The following is a 14016-nucleotide window of genomic DNA, read 5'->3' as shown; positions in this document are numbered from 1 at the left end:
CACTAATGGGTTACCATCGTATCCTTGAAACTTGCTGACAGTTGTTGACTAACGTTATTGATTCACCATGTAAGGTGTCACATTTATATCACTTTTCCACATGAAGTTTATATTTTAAAACATTTAGGCAAATCCTTGCCACGTTCATACAGATTGACGGGTTTGATAAAACCCCTTCAATCTCATATTTGATTTTGTTCGGGCTTTTTAAAGCCTCATTACGTCAAAATATCTTATGTACATAGAATACAACAGGTCTTTTATACCTTTTATACCCCGTTAATGCTCTTTTTCCGTCCATCTTAATTATTTTACCTCAATACATTCAAATTCAAATAGGAAACACTCGAGTATGAAGGCACAACTGAAAATATGATTCTAACTAAGCAACCGAATGACAAAGAAAACCTTGACAAATAAGAAGTTTGATCTAATAACATAAGCAAGAAGGCTTTTGATTTGTGAATGGAACATTTTCGAATCAGCTGCAGTTCAGACTCTTACAATGCCAAAACCACGTGATTTCAAGAGACTAGAAGTACTCTATTCCAGCCCTCATATTTAGGACTTCTACTTGCCTTCGACAATGTATAGAGAATTTATTCTTTTGTATTTTGTGTGGTTTGTCGTTCAGATCTGCACAGGACAAGATGTGCGAGATCTCATTTGTCCAACTCGAGATTCGGTAGGAGCCCTGATCAGCAAGACAGACATGGCACTCAAAGGACACGTTAGAAAAACCCTGGAGAAAACCACCTTTATTCAGTGTAGTCTTCGCTGTCTAAAGGACGATTGGTGTGTCTCGGTCAATTGTGAAATCCAAAAGAGAAAGGGAAAGTGTGAGTTGAATGACTATGGAGTTGAAGACGAGACAAGCGTATCGATAGAGAAAGGAGAATTTGAGAAGAAAGAAGGGTTTGTATATACTCAACTCAGACCAGCTGGGGTAAGTTCCATGATGTTGGTTTGATGACATTAGTAGATGGTGAAAAATAAATACACTGGAAAAACAAAAGAAAGGAAAGGAAGATGCAAATATTTAATCAACAATAACAACAAACAAAACGAAAAAAAAAAAAAAAAAAGAAAAGAAAAAGAAAAAGAAAAAGAAAAAAAAAGAAAGAAAGAAAAAAGAAAGAAAGAGAGAATAAAGAAAAGAAAAAACTTGAAAAAAGGCTGGCTGAACTAAATAAAGTTGATCAGTTCCTTAATATTTAGAGAAGCAAAACTGTTTTCTTTTCCATTGAGGGATATGTATTTACATTATCTAAACATTTTCTTATTTGGTTCAAAATAGCATTTTAATGCAAAGGCAAAGGAAAGGACTAAAAAAAATGAAAACTATATTAAGAATATTTTGAAAAGATTTCTTCAAAGGAAACTTTCGAAAGTAAATGATTTTTCGAATATCTTATATCTGAAAACTCCCGATCATTTGCACCAAGCCGAGCTTTCTGAGCATGAGGCTAACAGGCTCATGAACGAAGCAAGTATAAGAAAAACGGTGAAGTCGCATGTTTTCCTGCTTGGTCTGCGCGCGTGAACTAATAAGGAGATGAAGGACTTTTCGAAATTCTAACCCAAGGACTGAAATATATATATCGATGGAAAGTGAGATGTTAAGGGTGACAATAATTACGAAAATCTCTTTTAAACGGGGAAATAATTTACATTTGATGACATGAAGATGAAATATTGCCAGTTCAAAAATGCATGTTTAAAGTGTAAAATTCCATCTACAGATCAAATAGGTACTTTATTCACACATACACTGTTACTAGTTTGAAATCAAGATTGCATCTTGTTGTGAATAAAAGATGGATTTGGTAGAGAAATTCATTCAATATATGAATGTATTGACAGCTTCAAATTAATCAGATTTGTTTTGTTATATTTTATGAGTCGCAAAGGTCGAAAAGCACAATCGCTACTTTTTGTCTTGATGACATCTGAACAATGAAATGAAAAATTCGGTTCAACATTGGGGAAATAACAATTTAAAATGAATACAAACGCTACTAAATTACAGCCTTTCGTCCGATGTCATTTATCAGTATTCATTTTAAACTATTATCAAAAGCTAAACTTGTCGAAATAACAATTACTAAATCAATTAAAGAAGTTGGAATAAAGACAAAAAAACAACAACGAAACAAAATAAAAGAGCCGAAGAAAATTGGGGGAAAAAAACAATGACAACGTTATGAAAAGTTTGGCAAGTGAAAAAAATATTTGTGTTAGAAACAATGGAGTCCAATAAAGATTAGATTAAATGTAAAATATAAAAAATAATTTTCACATCAATAAGATAAATTTAAATTAAAAACTCAAATCAAACACGCAGAAGATGAACTTCAAGATTAAGGCAGAAGGGGGTTGCTGACATGAATGACATAATATAAGGGCAACCTGCGATGGTCTTTCAGTGCTTACCCTAACATACTCACGATCTGTGGTGTATGTATGCGAACAAAGTCCTACTAAATGTATGTTTCACTGGGGACTATTTTCAACTCACTTTCATCCAAGAAACATTAATTTAAACACAATTATAAAATTTTCCTGATTTCTATTTTCCTTATTTTATCCCACTGATTCATTCTTTTTAAAAGGGTCTTATTAGCACTGCATATTTTTTTATGTTGTGACTTAGAAATTAACATATAAAACTTTTTAATGTTTTGGTCTTGATAATCATGAACATGACACATGAACAAGTTATTGGCTGCTAAAGATCTGATTTTGGTAATAATCCTTGCTAACACGACGAAGTTATGGTGTTGACGGCGGAAATTTAAATAGCTTAAACTAAAATTTTCCCAAAGAAAAGTTTAAATCCTAATAAATGCCTAATAATAAAGGGACATGACGAGCCACGTACCTTGCTTGTTATGGTGGTCCAGGTGCTAATTAGTTTTAATGTTTGGCTTTGCACAATCACGTGTCATTGCAGCCATGACAGAAGGTACAACTATGAAGTCTTTTCCTTCTGGGAAACTGAACTACGATTTTTCATGTAAATAAGATTTAACTTATGAGATTCAATAGGCCCTTTGCAGCTCAGCAATCACGTGCTGATTAATTCACTGAGAGCAATGAATGATCATTTTGATTCCCATGGGTGAAATATACTGGTGAGCAAACACTTTCTACAACCTGTTTCGAAATATTTGATTGAATATAAAAATATTTCATAATTTGCTCAGTGAATAATCTCTATATATAATGTACAATAATGTACAGAGCAAATTATGAGATTTAATCTTTATCTGAAGCGATAGGAATAGCATTTTTCTTTAAATTCGGCAACAGAGGAAACTATAAAATATAATTATACTGAACTAGATTGTTATTGCACATTTAGGTTCGGTAAAATCACATTATTCAAATTTTCCAGTTTACCGTGAAGTCATATCGAATGGTTTTCAATTCACGGCTTTATCACACTGGCGCCGACCCTAAAAGTGTATAAATTCATATATATATATATATATATATATATATATATATATATATATATATATATATATATATATATATATATATATATATATATATATATATAGCTAGATGTTTCAGGCGAAATATTCTGTGTTAATATAGTTCTAATCTAAACCGTTGCTTAACTGACATATGTAAATAAATATGTTTTAATCATTTAGTTTCAATGTAACGTGGAAGGTTGCCAGAATGGCGGCTCGTGCAATGTGGATTGTAAAAGCTGGAAATCAAAATGTCTTTGTGCTAAAGGATACACAGGAACAAGATGTGAGTATGGTACGCATTATATTTCGTGGAATAATACTACTTTATAAAACGCCACGTAAACGTTTGGACTATTTATTTCACAGATATCAACGAGTGTTCTAGTAATCCATGTCTTCACGGTGGAACATGTACAGATCAGGTCAATGGCTACTCGTGTACATGTGCTGCAGGATACAATGGAGCAAACTGTGAAAATAGTAAGTTTGAAGTGATTATGTCTATTGAATAGAGTACAGATCAATATGGAGCCATTTTTTTTTTCAGATATCAACGAGTGTTTTAGTAATCCATGTCAAAGCGGTGGAACATGTACAGATCAGGACAATGGCTACTCGTGTACATGTGCTGCAGGATACATTGGAATGAATTGTGAAAATAGTAAGTTTGAAGTGATTTTGCCTATTGAATAGAATACAGATCAATATGAAGCCATTTGTTTACAGATATCAACGAGTGTTTTAGTAATCCATGTCAAAACGGTGGAACATGTACAGATCAGGTCAATGGCTACTCGTGTACATGTGCTGCAGGATACAATGGAACAAACTGTGAAAATAGTAAGTTTGTAGTGATTATCGTTTATTTAAAAGAATACAGATCAATATGGAGCTATTATTGTTTACAGATATCAACGAGTGTTCAAGTAATCCATGTCTTCACGGTGGAATATGTACAGATCAAGTCAATGGCTACTCGTGTATCTGTGCTGCAGGATATGATGGAGCACATTGTGAAAACAGTACGTTTTTCTAATTTTCTGATACCACTTTAAACCTTTTTTACATGGTTCTCTTTTCATCATGTGTCTCACAGGACGTGTTTGTGAACTATACTTCCCCCATGCAGATACGAGTAGCTACACGACGGGCACTTGGTCAGCATCCTCTTCCATTGATGAGTTCACTGTATCATTTTGGCTCAGAGTTAGTACATTCATTCTATTTCTTAAGTTGTGTGCGATGTAATAGATCAAAAACGAGAGCGAGTGTTTGATCAGGGCATCCAAATACCGAGAAACAAATGAAAACACGATGCCGTAGGCCGAGTGCTGTTATTGTTTCGAGGTGTTTGCATACCCTGATCAAACACGAAGCACGAGTTTTTGAACTTACTTCTCAGTCTCATCATAATTCATTTGTTCTTGAATTTCCTGAGACTAAAAAAGTGATCAGTGTTTGATCAGTGTTTTGATCCGTTTTTGATCAAGTATCAAGGTGCGTGCACGTGACTACAATGCAAAGTCGCATTGACTTCATGAATTATTATTGAGTTTGAGAAGGGCCCCTCAGTAGCATCACTGGTTATCAGCTACTGTCGCATCGGTCCTCACACATCTGCTTCATCTGGGGTCTCATGGGATTGCGCTTTTACTTTGTCGACAATTGGTGCGCTTATCTTGATAGATGCTGAATATTCTGACCCTGCACTCTCAGATGGATTTGTCAGCCCCAATCCACCCATACGCACAGAAAGTGCCAGCAGATCTCTCTCAGTCGGAAAACAGTTCTGTTCTGTGAGTGATGGTATAAGGATATCAGAGATAACGCGCTCCAGCGGTTCCAGTAGATCCTCAATGTCCGGCAAGGTCCCCATGAAGTACGTCCACTTATGCTTTAGCCCGAAGGCTTGTGGTTGAGATGTTGCAAACTCCGCTAGTGTGGTTACTTCACTGAACCACTCCTTTACTTTACTGCCAACATACTCCTCAAGATACGACCTTTGTCCGAGCGCAGCGCCAAGGTGTTTACGCCCTTCATTGGTGATGTTGATCCCAGTCCCCGCAAAGAAATCCTTTGCACCGTCCACCTTCTCCGGCTTTACAACAAGCCAACACTTCTTGACATTAGCATAGTATCCCAGAGCTAGACCAGCTTCTACTAGCTGGTCCTTCCCTTTCCTGACCTATCCTAGCGAACCCGCTCCAGTGGCATCGGCATAACAGCATTGCTTTGCAGAACTACGAACGCTCAAGAGTGTAATCAAAGGTTGGAAGCTGATTGCATATAATTAAGCTCATAGCTAATGGGTCCCCTTGTGTAGTTCCTTCCAAAGACATTAGCTCTTTTCCTCCGATCACAAAAAGGCTTACAGGCTCTATGTTGATTGCATAGATGGCGATAACTGGGCATAAAATTCTGACGTTGTGCAGCGCTGTCGCTCTGTTATGCGAGTGAAAAGCATTATTATTATTATTATTATTATTATTATTATTATTATTATTATTATTATTACTATAATATTGCGCGATATTAAAAATGATATGATCATATCAGCCTAACCAGTCTTGATTATATCTACAACATTTCTTTTGAGAATACGGCTTCCAAAATCGCTCCCGGCCACAACTGGCCGACTTAAGAAATTCATAACATTCCGTCGTGCAATTACAGGTGCCTTCAAGCTGCACAAAGGAACTAGTTGTCTTTTCGTACTGGACGTCATCAATTCCGATGGCCTTAATTGTAAATATAAAGGAGCATGCAACCGTTCATACAAATACGGAAATCGAAGTTATGGGTGACAAAAAGTAAGTATATAAGTCACAAGGCTCAGTTTGCACTGCAGTTTATCTATTTGACTATACCTCTTAACCCCTATCTCAATTCCCAAGTGTATTAAAGTTGAGGCGGCTTTTAAATCTTTATGAATTCTTCAAGGGATGATTTGGGGATAACGAGGTAATTAGATATGCAGGGGAAATTTATATTTAAAAAATTGGACTACGAGGTCGAGTTTTCTATTTTGTGATAACCGAGTTCAATAATTGCTTTTTATTTACATGTGAAGATAAAACATTTCAAGCTTCAGGGCCGTAACCAGAACTTTTACGGGGAGGGTGCACACCGAATAAAATCGGACCATTGATCGTTTCTTTTAAGAAAGCAGAACCAAAAAAACAAAAACAAAAACAAAAAAAAAGGAGATGGATGAGCGGACCTTAAGCTTTTAGGGGAGGGGGGGTGCACGTGCACCCTGTGCTCCCCCCCTAGTTACGGCCCTGAGCTTAGTTAGCAACAACAAGCAAGAAACAGCATGCAACTTGCACAAAAATATTAAACAACATTTTTTAAGAATAGCTGTATTAGCTTCTCCACTTCGAGTCTCGTTAAATCATTAATATATATTCACCGATATTCACTTAGCCTTCGAAGAACAAGTGTTAAATACTTCAAGGGCGGATCCAGAAACATTTTAGGGGGGGGGGGAGGGGGGGAGGGGCTTATTGATTTTCTTCCGTCAACACAACGGAAAACAATATATAAAAGCATCGTTTTTTTCTGCTGAAGGGGGGCTTCAGCCCCCCTTTGCCCCCCCCCCTGGATCCGCCCTTGTACTTCCCCCTGTACACTAAATTAGAAGGAAGTTGAGCACGGCAATGCTTCGGTTCAAGTACAAGCTTAGTAAACAAAAAGCAAGATGCAAGATGCAGCATACATCAGAAAAACAAACCCTCGCCAACCAATTTTTAAATATCTGTAGACAAAGTTTATATTTCCATATTGTATTCCGGTAGACTGCTCGATCGTGAAATATCTCTTTTATTCTATCAGGACAGTGAGATCATTTTTTAAGCGTGACAGCACCTGGCAACACTGTTGCGTGACCTGGGATCGAAACGTACCTAGGAAACCGGGTCAGGTTATTTTCTACCGTAATGGAGCTGAAACCGACAGAGATAAAGATTTAAGTAAAAACCGTGGCATCAGTACTGGAGGCATCTTTGTTATCGGTCAGTACCAAACATCTATTGGAGGAGGTTTTGACGACGGCAAACTCTTGGTTGGTAAAGTGATAGGTTTAAATATCTGGTCACGAGCTTTCACGGCCAACGAAGTTCTTGATCTTTCCAAAAACTGCACCACCCCACAAGGCGACGTGGTGTCGTGGGACAACATTGTCTCCAGCCAGTTACATGGATCAGTACAGAAAACATACCCATCAAGTTGCTCGCCTTGAAGTAAGACTTTGATTATATCGGCCATCTTTGTTTAGGATACTACCACAGAAAGCCCAAGCTTTTTTTTTGTGTCACTGTACTATAGTTTAAATGTATGTGGCTGGCAAGTAAACCAGATATTTAGAATATTTTGTTTTTATGTTTTGAGGCGTTGTTAGCATTGTTAGCATGTTTTCATATTAAAAAGGGTCATTTAATCTCTTACAATTTCGAGCAACTTTTTCAATTACTGGAAACCTTTTTCCATATAAGCAACTTTTTTAACATTGAGCAAATATTACTCTCTTATTTTCCTCGAGTTCTAGCAAATTAGTAAGCCCAATAACAGAATATAAGTTGTTTTCTTGTCGTTCAAAGTTTCAAAAATAGCTAATTTGTACAATTTAAACATTGGTTACCTGTGGTAATCTATGCATGCGATCAGAAAGTCAGCGGTTTTACTGTTAAAACAAAATGGCGGATACATGTTCCAGTGATTCGGAAGAAGAAAGAAAGAAAGAAAAAAGAAAGAAAGAAAGAAAGAAAGAAAGAAAGAAAGAAAGAAAGACAGACAGAAAGAAAGAAAGAAAGTAAGAAAGAAAGAAAGAAAGAAAGAAAGAAAGAAAGTAAGAAAGAAAGTAAGAAAGAAAGAAAGAAAGAAAGAAAGAGAGAAAGAAATAGAATAGAATAGAAAGAAAGAAAACAAATAGGCCCTTTGCAGCTAAGCAATCACGTGCTGATTAATTCACAGAGAGCAAATGAATGAGCATCTTGATTCCCATGGGTGAAATTTACTGGACTGCAAACAAACTTTCTACAAGCGGTTTCGAGAGATCGTAATAAAAGTGCAATTTGTAAGACACTGGATACACATGTTTTCATTCAGTCCTTCTTGAGACAGGGAATATATGACCACAAGAGAAAAAAAAAGCGTTTAATAAAAAAACATTTTAACTTGGCCAAATGATTTGAGAATACCCACCTATGTCCCCTTTTAGGGGTAAAAATGATTAGTTTCCACATGTACCTGCACAATACTCAGGTGCGTAATTAAGGTCATTTTCTAAATTTCCGACAAGCATCCCCGTCCTTCTACATATTCTCACTGAATAAATTAGCGCAGAGCAGTATAAATTAACCCGAAACGCGTGCTTCGTCGCATTACCTCGCAAGACATCGGAAGGGCAAGTTCGCCCACCCCCCTCCCCTGGTGACGGTGGCGTACCTCTTTCCCCTTGCTGTTTACCTCATCACGTCGTGGATCTTGCCCCATAACTTAATTACTGCCACGTGACAATGGTATTCAGTGAGGATATAGTACTATATGGTAGTACGCATCCACCATCCCCTCCCTGGCCCATCGCTAGCTACTAGGCTTGTTCATCCACATTATTTACACCCCGCTCATAATATACATAATCAGGGTAATGATATCGTGAAGGGCCTAGCAGAGAAGAGTAAGGACCTTTGTAAAAAGGATTTGAAATGGGTAGATGCATACGCATAAGGCATTGCAAAGATAGAACTCGTCACCCTCTGTGTTGAACATGCCCTAACAAAATACGTTTAATGGCATATATGATAACTAGGAAGTGAGGATAGGACACCATTGTGTGCTAACTAGGTAGGGAGGATAGGACACCATTGTATGCTAACTAGGTAGGGAGGATAGGACACCATTGTATGATAACTAGGTAGGGAGGATAGGACACCATTGTATGATAACTAGGTAGGGAGGATAGGACACCATTGTGTGATAACTAGGTAGGGAGGATAGGACACCATTGTATGATAACTAGGTGGGGAGGATAGGACACCATTGTATGATAACTAGGTAGGGAGGATAGGACACCATTGTGTGATAACTAGGTAGGGAGGATAGGACACCATTGTATGATAACTAGGTGGGGAGGGAAACACTGTATGATAACTAGGTAGTTAGGGGAACACTGTATGATAAATAGATAGGGAGGGGACCATTGTATGATAACTAGGTAGGGAGGGGAACATTGAATGATAACTAGGTAGGAAAAGGTCCATTGAATGATAACTATAGGTAGGGAGGAGACCATTGTATGATAACTAGGTATGGATGGGACATGTATGTCCAATACTGTCGAACTGATACGTATCGTCTGTGGCTCACGATCCGTACGGTTAGTGAAAGTCATTGATATGCATAAAACATGCATATCATTGGGTTTGTGCACTTAACCTTTCACAGTAACCCTGTGTGAAGTGATTTCATCAACGTCTGTGTAAAATGATTATGGTCACCCTGTGGTAGTTCCAATGATGCCATACCTGGGGCCCTCACCATTCGTGCCATAAAATCTGGGAAACGGATTTGCTCGTGAACGCCTCCTAAAAGATTAAAATGTGAGTTATATTTATGGGGAAAAAATTAAAAAAGGAAAAAAAAGGGCCAAATTAATATTATTGGAAAGACAAATTTAAAAATTAAAAAATTAAGTGTTCTTTTGAACTGGACAATAACCCTTTATTTTCTTCATTATTCTTTCTATAAACTTCATTCAAATGTTGAAACCTTTTTTTTACTTTTACTCGATCTTTGATTGGGCAAAGCGTTTCACAATAAGAAAATCTTTTTTAAACTTTCATTTTGTAGTGGCCATCAACAACATGACAAATACCATGCCCATATTAACTACATCTTCGAAAGTGCACTGAATGTTTTTGTTTTTTCAAAGTAAAGTAGCAGTTTTTTTAAAAAACAAAGCATGCAAAACAAACTTATTTGTACCTTCATAATAAGGCAATGGCAAAAACCAGGTTCAATAATTTATGGCACGTTACTCTCACATGGTTAATAAGAGCTATATACAATGGAACAACGAATCTTCCAGGACATTGCACATATAAGGTCTTTGGTCAAACTTGGCTCAGATCTACCGTGTATTTTAGGCAAAACTGAATATAGATGTCCACATTCACAAATTAGACATTACTATATATACAATTTTGCAGGACACATGTACACGCAAGGTACTTTGTCAAACTTCTCGTGTATTTTAGGCAAAACTAAATATAGATGTTATATTAACCACTTTATCACATACTATATATACAATCTTTTAGGAAACAGTACACATTAAGGTCCTTGGTCAAACTTCTCAGATTTACTGTGTATTTTAGGACACAATCACAAATTAGATAATACAATCTTCCACCAGCACTGTACAACTAAAGTCCATGGTTCCATTTTCTGTTGTACCGTGTATTTCAGACAAAACCAAATATGAATGAATAAATTCATAAATTCATCAAACATGTTCTATATACAATACTCCAATACAATTCTACAAAGAAGGTCCTTGGTAAATCTACTTTGTATTTCATCTAAATATAAATAATCACATTTAAAATTACACATTTTTATATACAATCTTCCAGGTCTTCCAGCACTGTACAATTAAGGTGTTTGCCCCAGGGGCTGTACTTGGATGGGTAACATGACGGGGAGGTCCGACGTATTTTTTTGGGTTGACAATTTTCGTTCCCGGTATTTTTTTGGGTCAAGAGACCAGCCACGTATTTTTTTGGGTCTCGAAATGAAACCCGTATTTTTTTGGGTGATCGTCACATCTCCGAGTTCGATTTTTGTATTAGAAAATTATTTGAAGAGCCTATTGAATTCAATGAATCAGTTTTGAAGTATTTAAGTTTTGAGTTTTTTTGAGTCAGAAATTTGGATGCCATGTATTTTTTTGGGCGTAAAATTTCAGGTTTGAGTATTTTTTTGGGGTTGCAATATGAAGCTCCGTCGGACCCCCCCGTCATGTTACCCACCCGAGTACACCCCCTAGGGCGTTTGCATGGCCAAATATTTTTAATCACTCATAGCAAAAAATGATAAGGCTAATAATTTAATTGATTTTAATGAATCAGTCAATAAAGTTGGAGGCAAATGTTAAAAACATTGTTCCATACTTTGTATTTATGCTGTTTTATACTTGTAAGTGCACCCAATGCATCACCCAGACGGGCAGGTAGTAGGGCAGGATCTTGTAGTACTTCCTTCTAATTGACCTTCAATGATATCAGACCAAGACACAACATTTCCTCCCGCTATTCCAACGCAGCTCGTGTTGTAGAGGTTGCTCACGTCCTGTGCACTAAACACACTGTCCCAGATATTAAGTCCAGCTAAGCTGCCAACCATCAATTTTTTATCGTCGAAGTTTCCACCGTAACTTCCTTGTAACTGTCCAATGATGAGTTTTCCTCCACTCAGTAGCTTGTCGTCCTTGCTCAAGTCTTTGGCTTGGTCTGACAGCAAACCATTGCGATAGTACAAAACCTTTCCCGAATTTGTTAAATCTTCTCCATTCCAAGTAAGGCAGTAATGTTGCCATTTGTTATCCCGAACAACTCCGAAACGAAGCGTCCTAAAATTAGAACATTAAACACGTATATTAATAGCAACCATAGTTAATGAATCGGAATGGTTAGGAAGCCTATTGTTCTATGTTTTGTTCGTCTTTATTCATTGTTATATGACGTTGACAGTGCACAGTGAAGGAAAAGTTTCTCCATTTGTTCACAGTATTAGGGAATATAAAAGTTTTTTACCCTTTAAAATCGTTCTAGGATATGTAATATTTGTTAATTAATCCTATATGATTAATATTAATCGTTTATTTAAAATAAAATTGCCTTTTTGCATACTTTCTTATTTATCATCTAGTATCTTAACTGTATCTGCGCGGAAATATTCATTCGCATGGTTTTTGGTCATGGAATGAAAGTTTTTATACATGAAAATAATAAGGAAATGAGCATTTTCAGCCATACTTGCTTTGGTCCATTGTGAACCGTCAGTAACACGAGATGGTACGATCCAACATCCAAGGCAAAACAATAGATTTGTTCTATGGAGTTTCCTAACCATTCCATTAACTATGTAGCAACATACTGCAAACGATCGTGAATGATACGCAAGCATACGCAACGTATGCACCTAATTCGAAAAAGCATTGTCATCGCCAAAGGCGATAGGCGATAGGTTTTGTTGAATACAAAGAACATTGAATGAGTTTTAGCACCAAGGTCCATGTTCTTGACGAGAAAAGGAAGCAGAAACACAAGTTATTACAGCTATTCTTAGATCTTAGAATGACCTATCTCCAGCTGCTTTTCGCCTACCTCCGTCTTTTTGCCTATCGCCTGTATCAAGGAGCTACCTACTTTTGATCATTCATGATTTTGACATCTGCATCTCCACTTCTTTTTATTTTAATGTTTAAAGAGTCGGTCTCGGAAACAGTGGCATACGAGAAAGGATATACATCATCATTGTAACTCGGGGGAACCTGAAAAAGTGTTAAAAATTAAGTTTATCGTTAATCACCACCGCAAGTTCAGCTGTGGCACATCTCTGCGGGAACGAAATGAAAGCAATGTAAAGTGCCTCTAGCAGCCGAAATACAGTCTATGTATTACCCTGATTTAACGCAGCATTATCCAGTTTGGCTTAGTTATGGATGCTTTATAAAAGGAGGGAGCAAAAGCCGAAAGCAGGAAAAACCCTCGGAGTCAGACTGAAATAGAACCAACCAACTCAGCTTACATGTTGCAACCCCAGGGAATCGGAACTCCAAATTAAACCGAGGCGAGAGGCTAGCCTCTAACAGGCAAGACATCGTGACTTAGAAAATGTAAATGTATATATACATTATTTAATAGATAATTACTGAGGCACGCAGTCGTAGGTATAATGCAGGCAGCTGAGGGCGTAGCCCTCAGCTGCCTGCATTATACCTACGAGTGCTGCGTGCCGAAGTGATTATCTAGTATAATTATTGTTCTTATCAAAATCCAATTGTTTTCTTTCTAGCTTGTTTATCATAGAAACAAAGCCAATAATGAATGAACTAAATTTTTGCTGATTTTCCTCTATGCATTCGTTGGGATAATGCAGACTGAAAACAATGAATTTTGATAAGATCAGTAATTAAAAATGTATATGTATGCTCGCAATATACCTTAATCCAGAATGATAGAGTTAACTTCGAAAGATCAGATGAAGTCGACCAGTTGGCATGAACAAAGTTATTGATGCTTGCACTTGGAAAGTAAAGGTCACAGGTAGCACCTTCAATCAGGTAGGTAAAATAAAATATGATTAGCATGAACTTCCAAGATACAAAAAGTGACGGAGTGCAGTGGGTGCGTGTCTATATCAGTGCACTCACTATAAAAACAAGGAGTGCAAGCACAGGTAGCACCTTCAATCAGGGAGGTAAAACAAAGTATTATAATAATATTATTATAATAAATATTGATATTGT

The 14016-nt window shown here is 36.9% G+C and overlaps 1 protein-coding gene across 1 annotated transcript; it reads left to right on the top strand.

Moving 5' to 3' along the window:
• Nucleotides 1-265: 265 nt before the first annotated feature.
• LOC116296183 (uncharacterized) lies at nt 266-7852 on the top strand. Its single transcript, XM_031704160.2, has 9 exons — nt 266-946; nt 3663-3777; nt 3852-3965; nt 4033-4146; nt 4212-4325; nt 4394-4507; nt 4582-4691; nt 6159-6295; nt 7320-7852. The coding sequence occupies exons 1-9, from the start codon at nt 587-589 to the stop codon at nt 7723-7725; spliced, it is 1584 nt and encodes a 527-aa protein (XP_031560020.2). The 5' UTR covers nt 266-586; the 3' UTR covers nt 7726-7852.
• Nucleotides 7853-14016: the final 6164 nt, after the last annotated feature.

Source organism: Actinia tenebrosa, unplaced genomic scaffold (assembly GCF_029948245.1).
Source record: "Actinia tenebrosa isolate PJP-AT-01 unplaced genomic scaffold, QUT_ActTen_1.0 PGA_scaffold9__36_contigs__length_13948895, whole genome shotgun sequence".
Classification (NCBI taxonomy): domain Eukaryota; kingdom Metazoa; phylum Cnidaria; class Anthozoa; order Actiniaria; family Actiniidae; genus Actinia; species Actinia tenebrosa.
The sequence above is the reverse complement of the archived record's forward strand: the minus strand, read 5'-3'. Positions and strand labels throughout refer to the sequence as shown.

What these genes read in the sequence shown, in the direction of transcription:
- LOC116296183 (XM_031704160.2), top strand. Translation starts at nt 587, where the DNA reads ATGTATAGAGAATTTATTCTTTTGTATTTTGTGTGGTTTGTCGTTCAG. An exon ending in AGGAACAAGATGTGAGTATG is followed by an intron (nt 3,778 to 3,851) that starts GTACGCATTATA and finishes TTTATTTCACAG; the next exon opens with ATATCAACGAGTGTTCTAGT. An exon ending in TGGAACAAACTGTGAAAATA is followed by an intron (nt 4,326 to 4,393) that starts GTAAGTTTGTAG and finishes TATTGTTTACAG; the next exon opens with ATATCAACGAGTGTTCAAGT.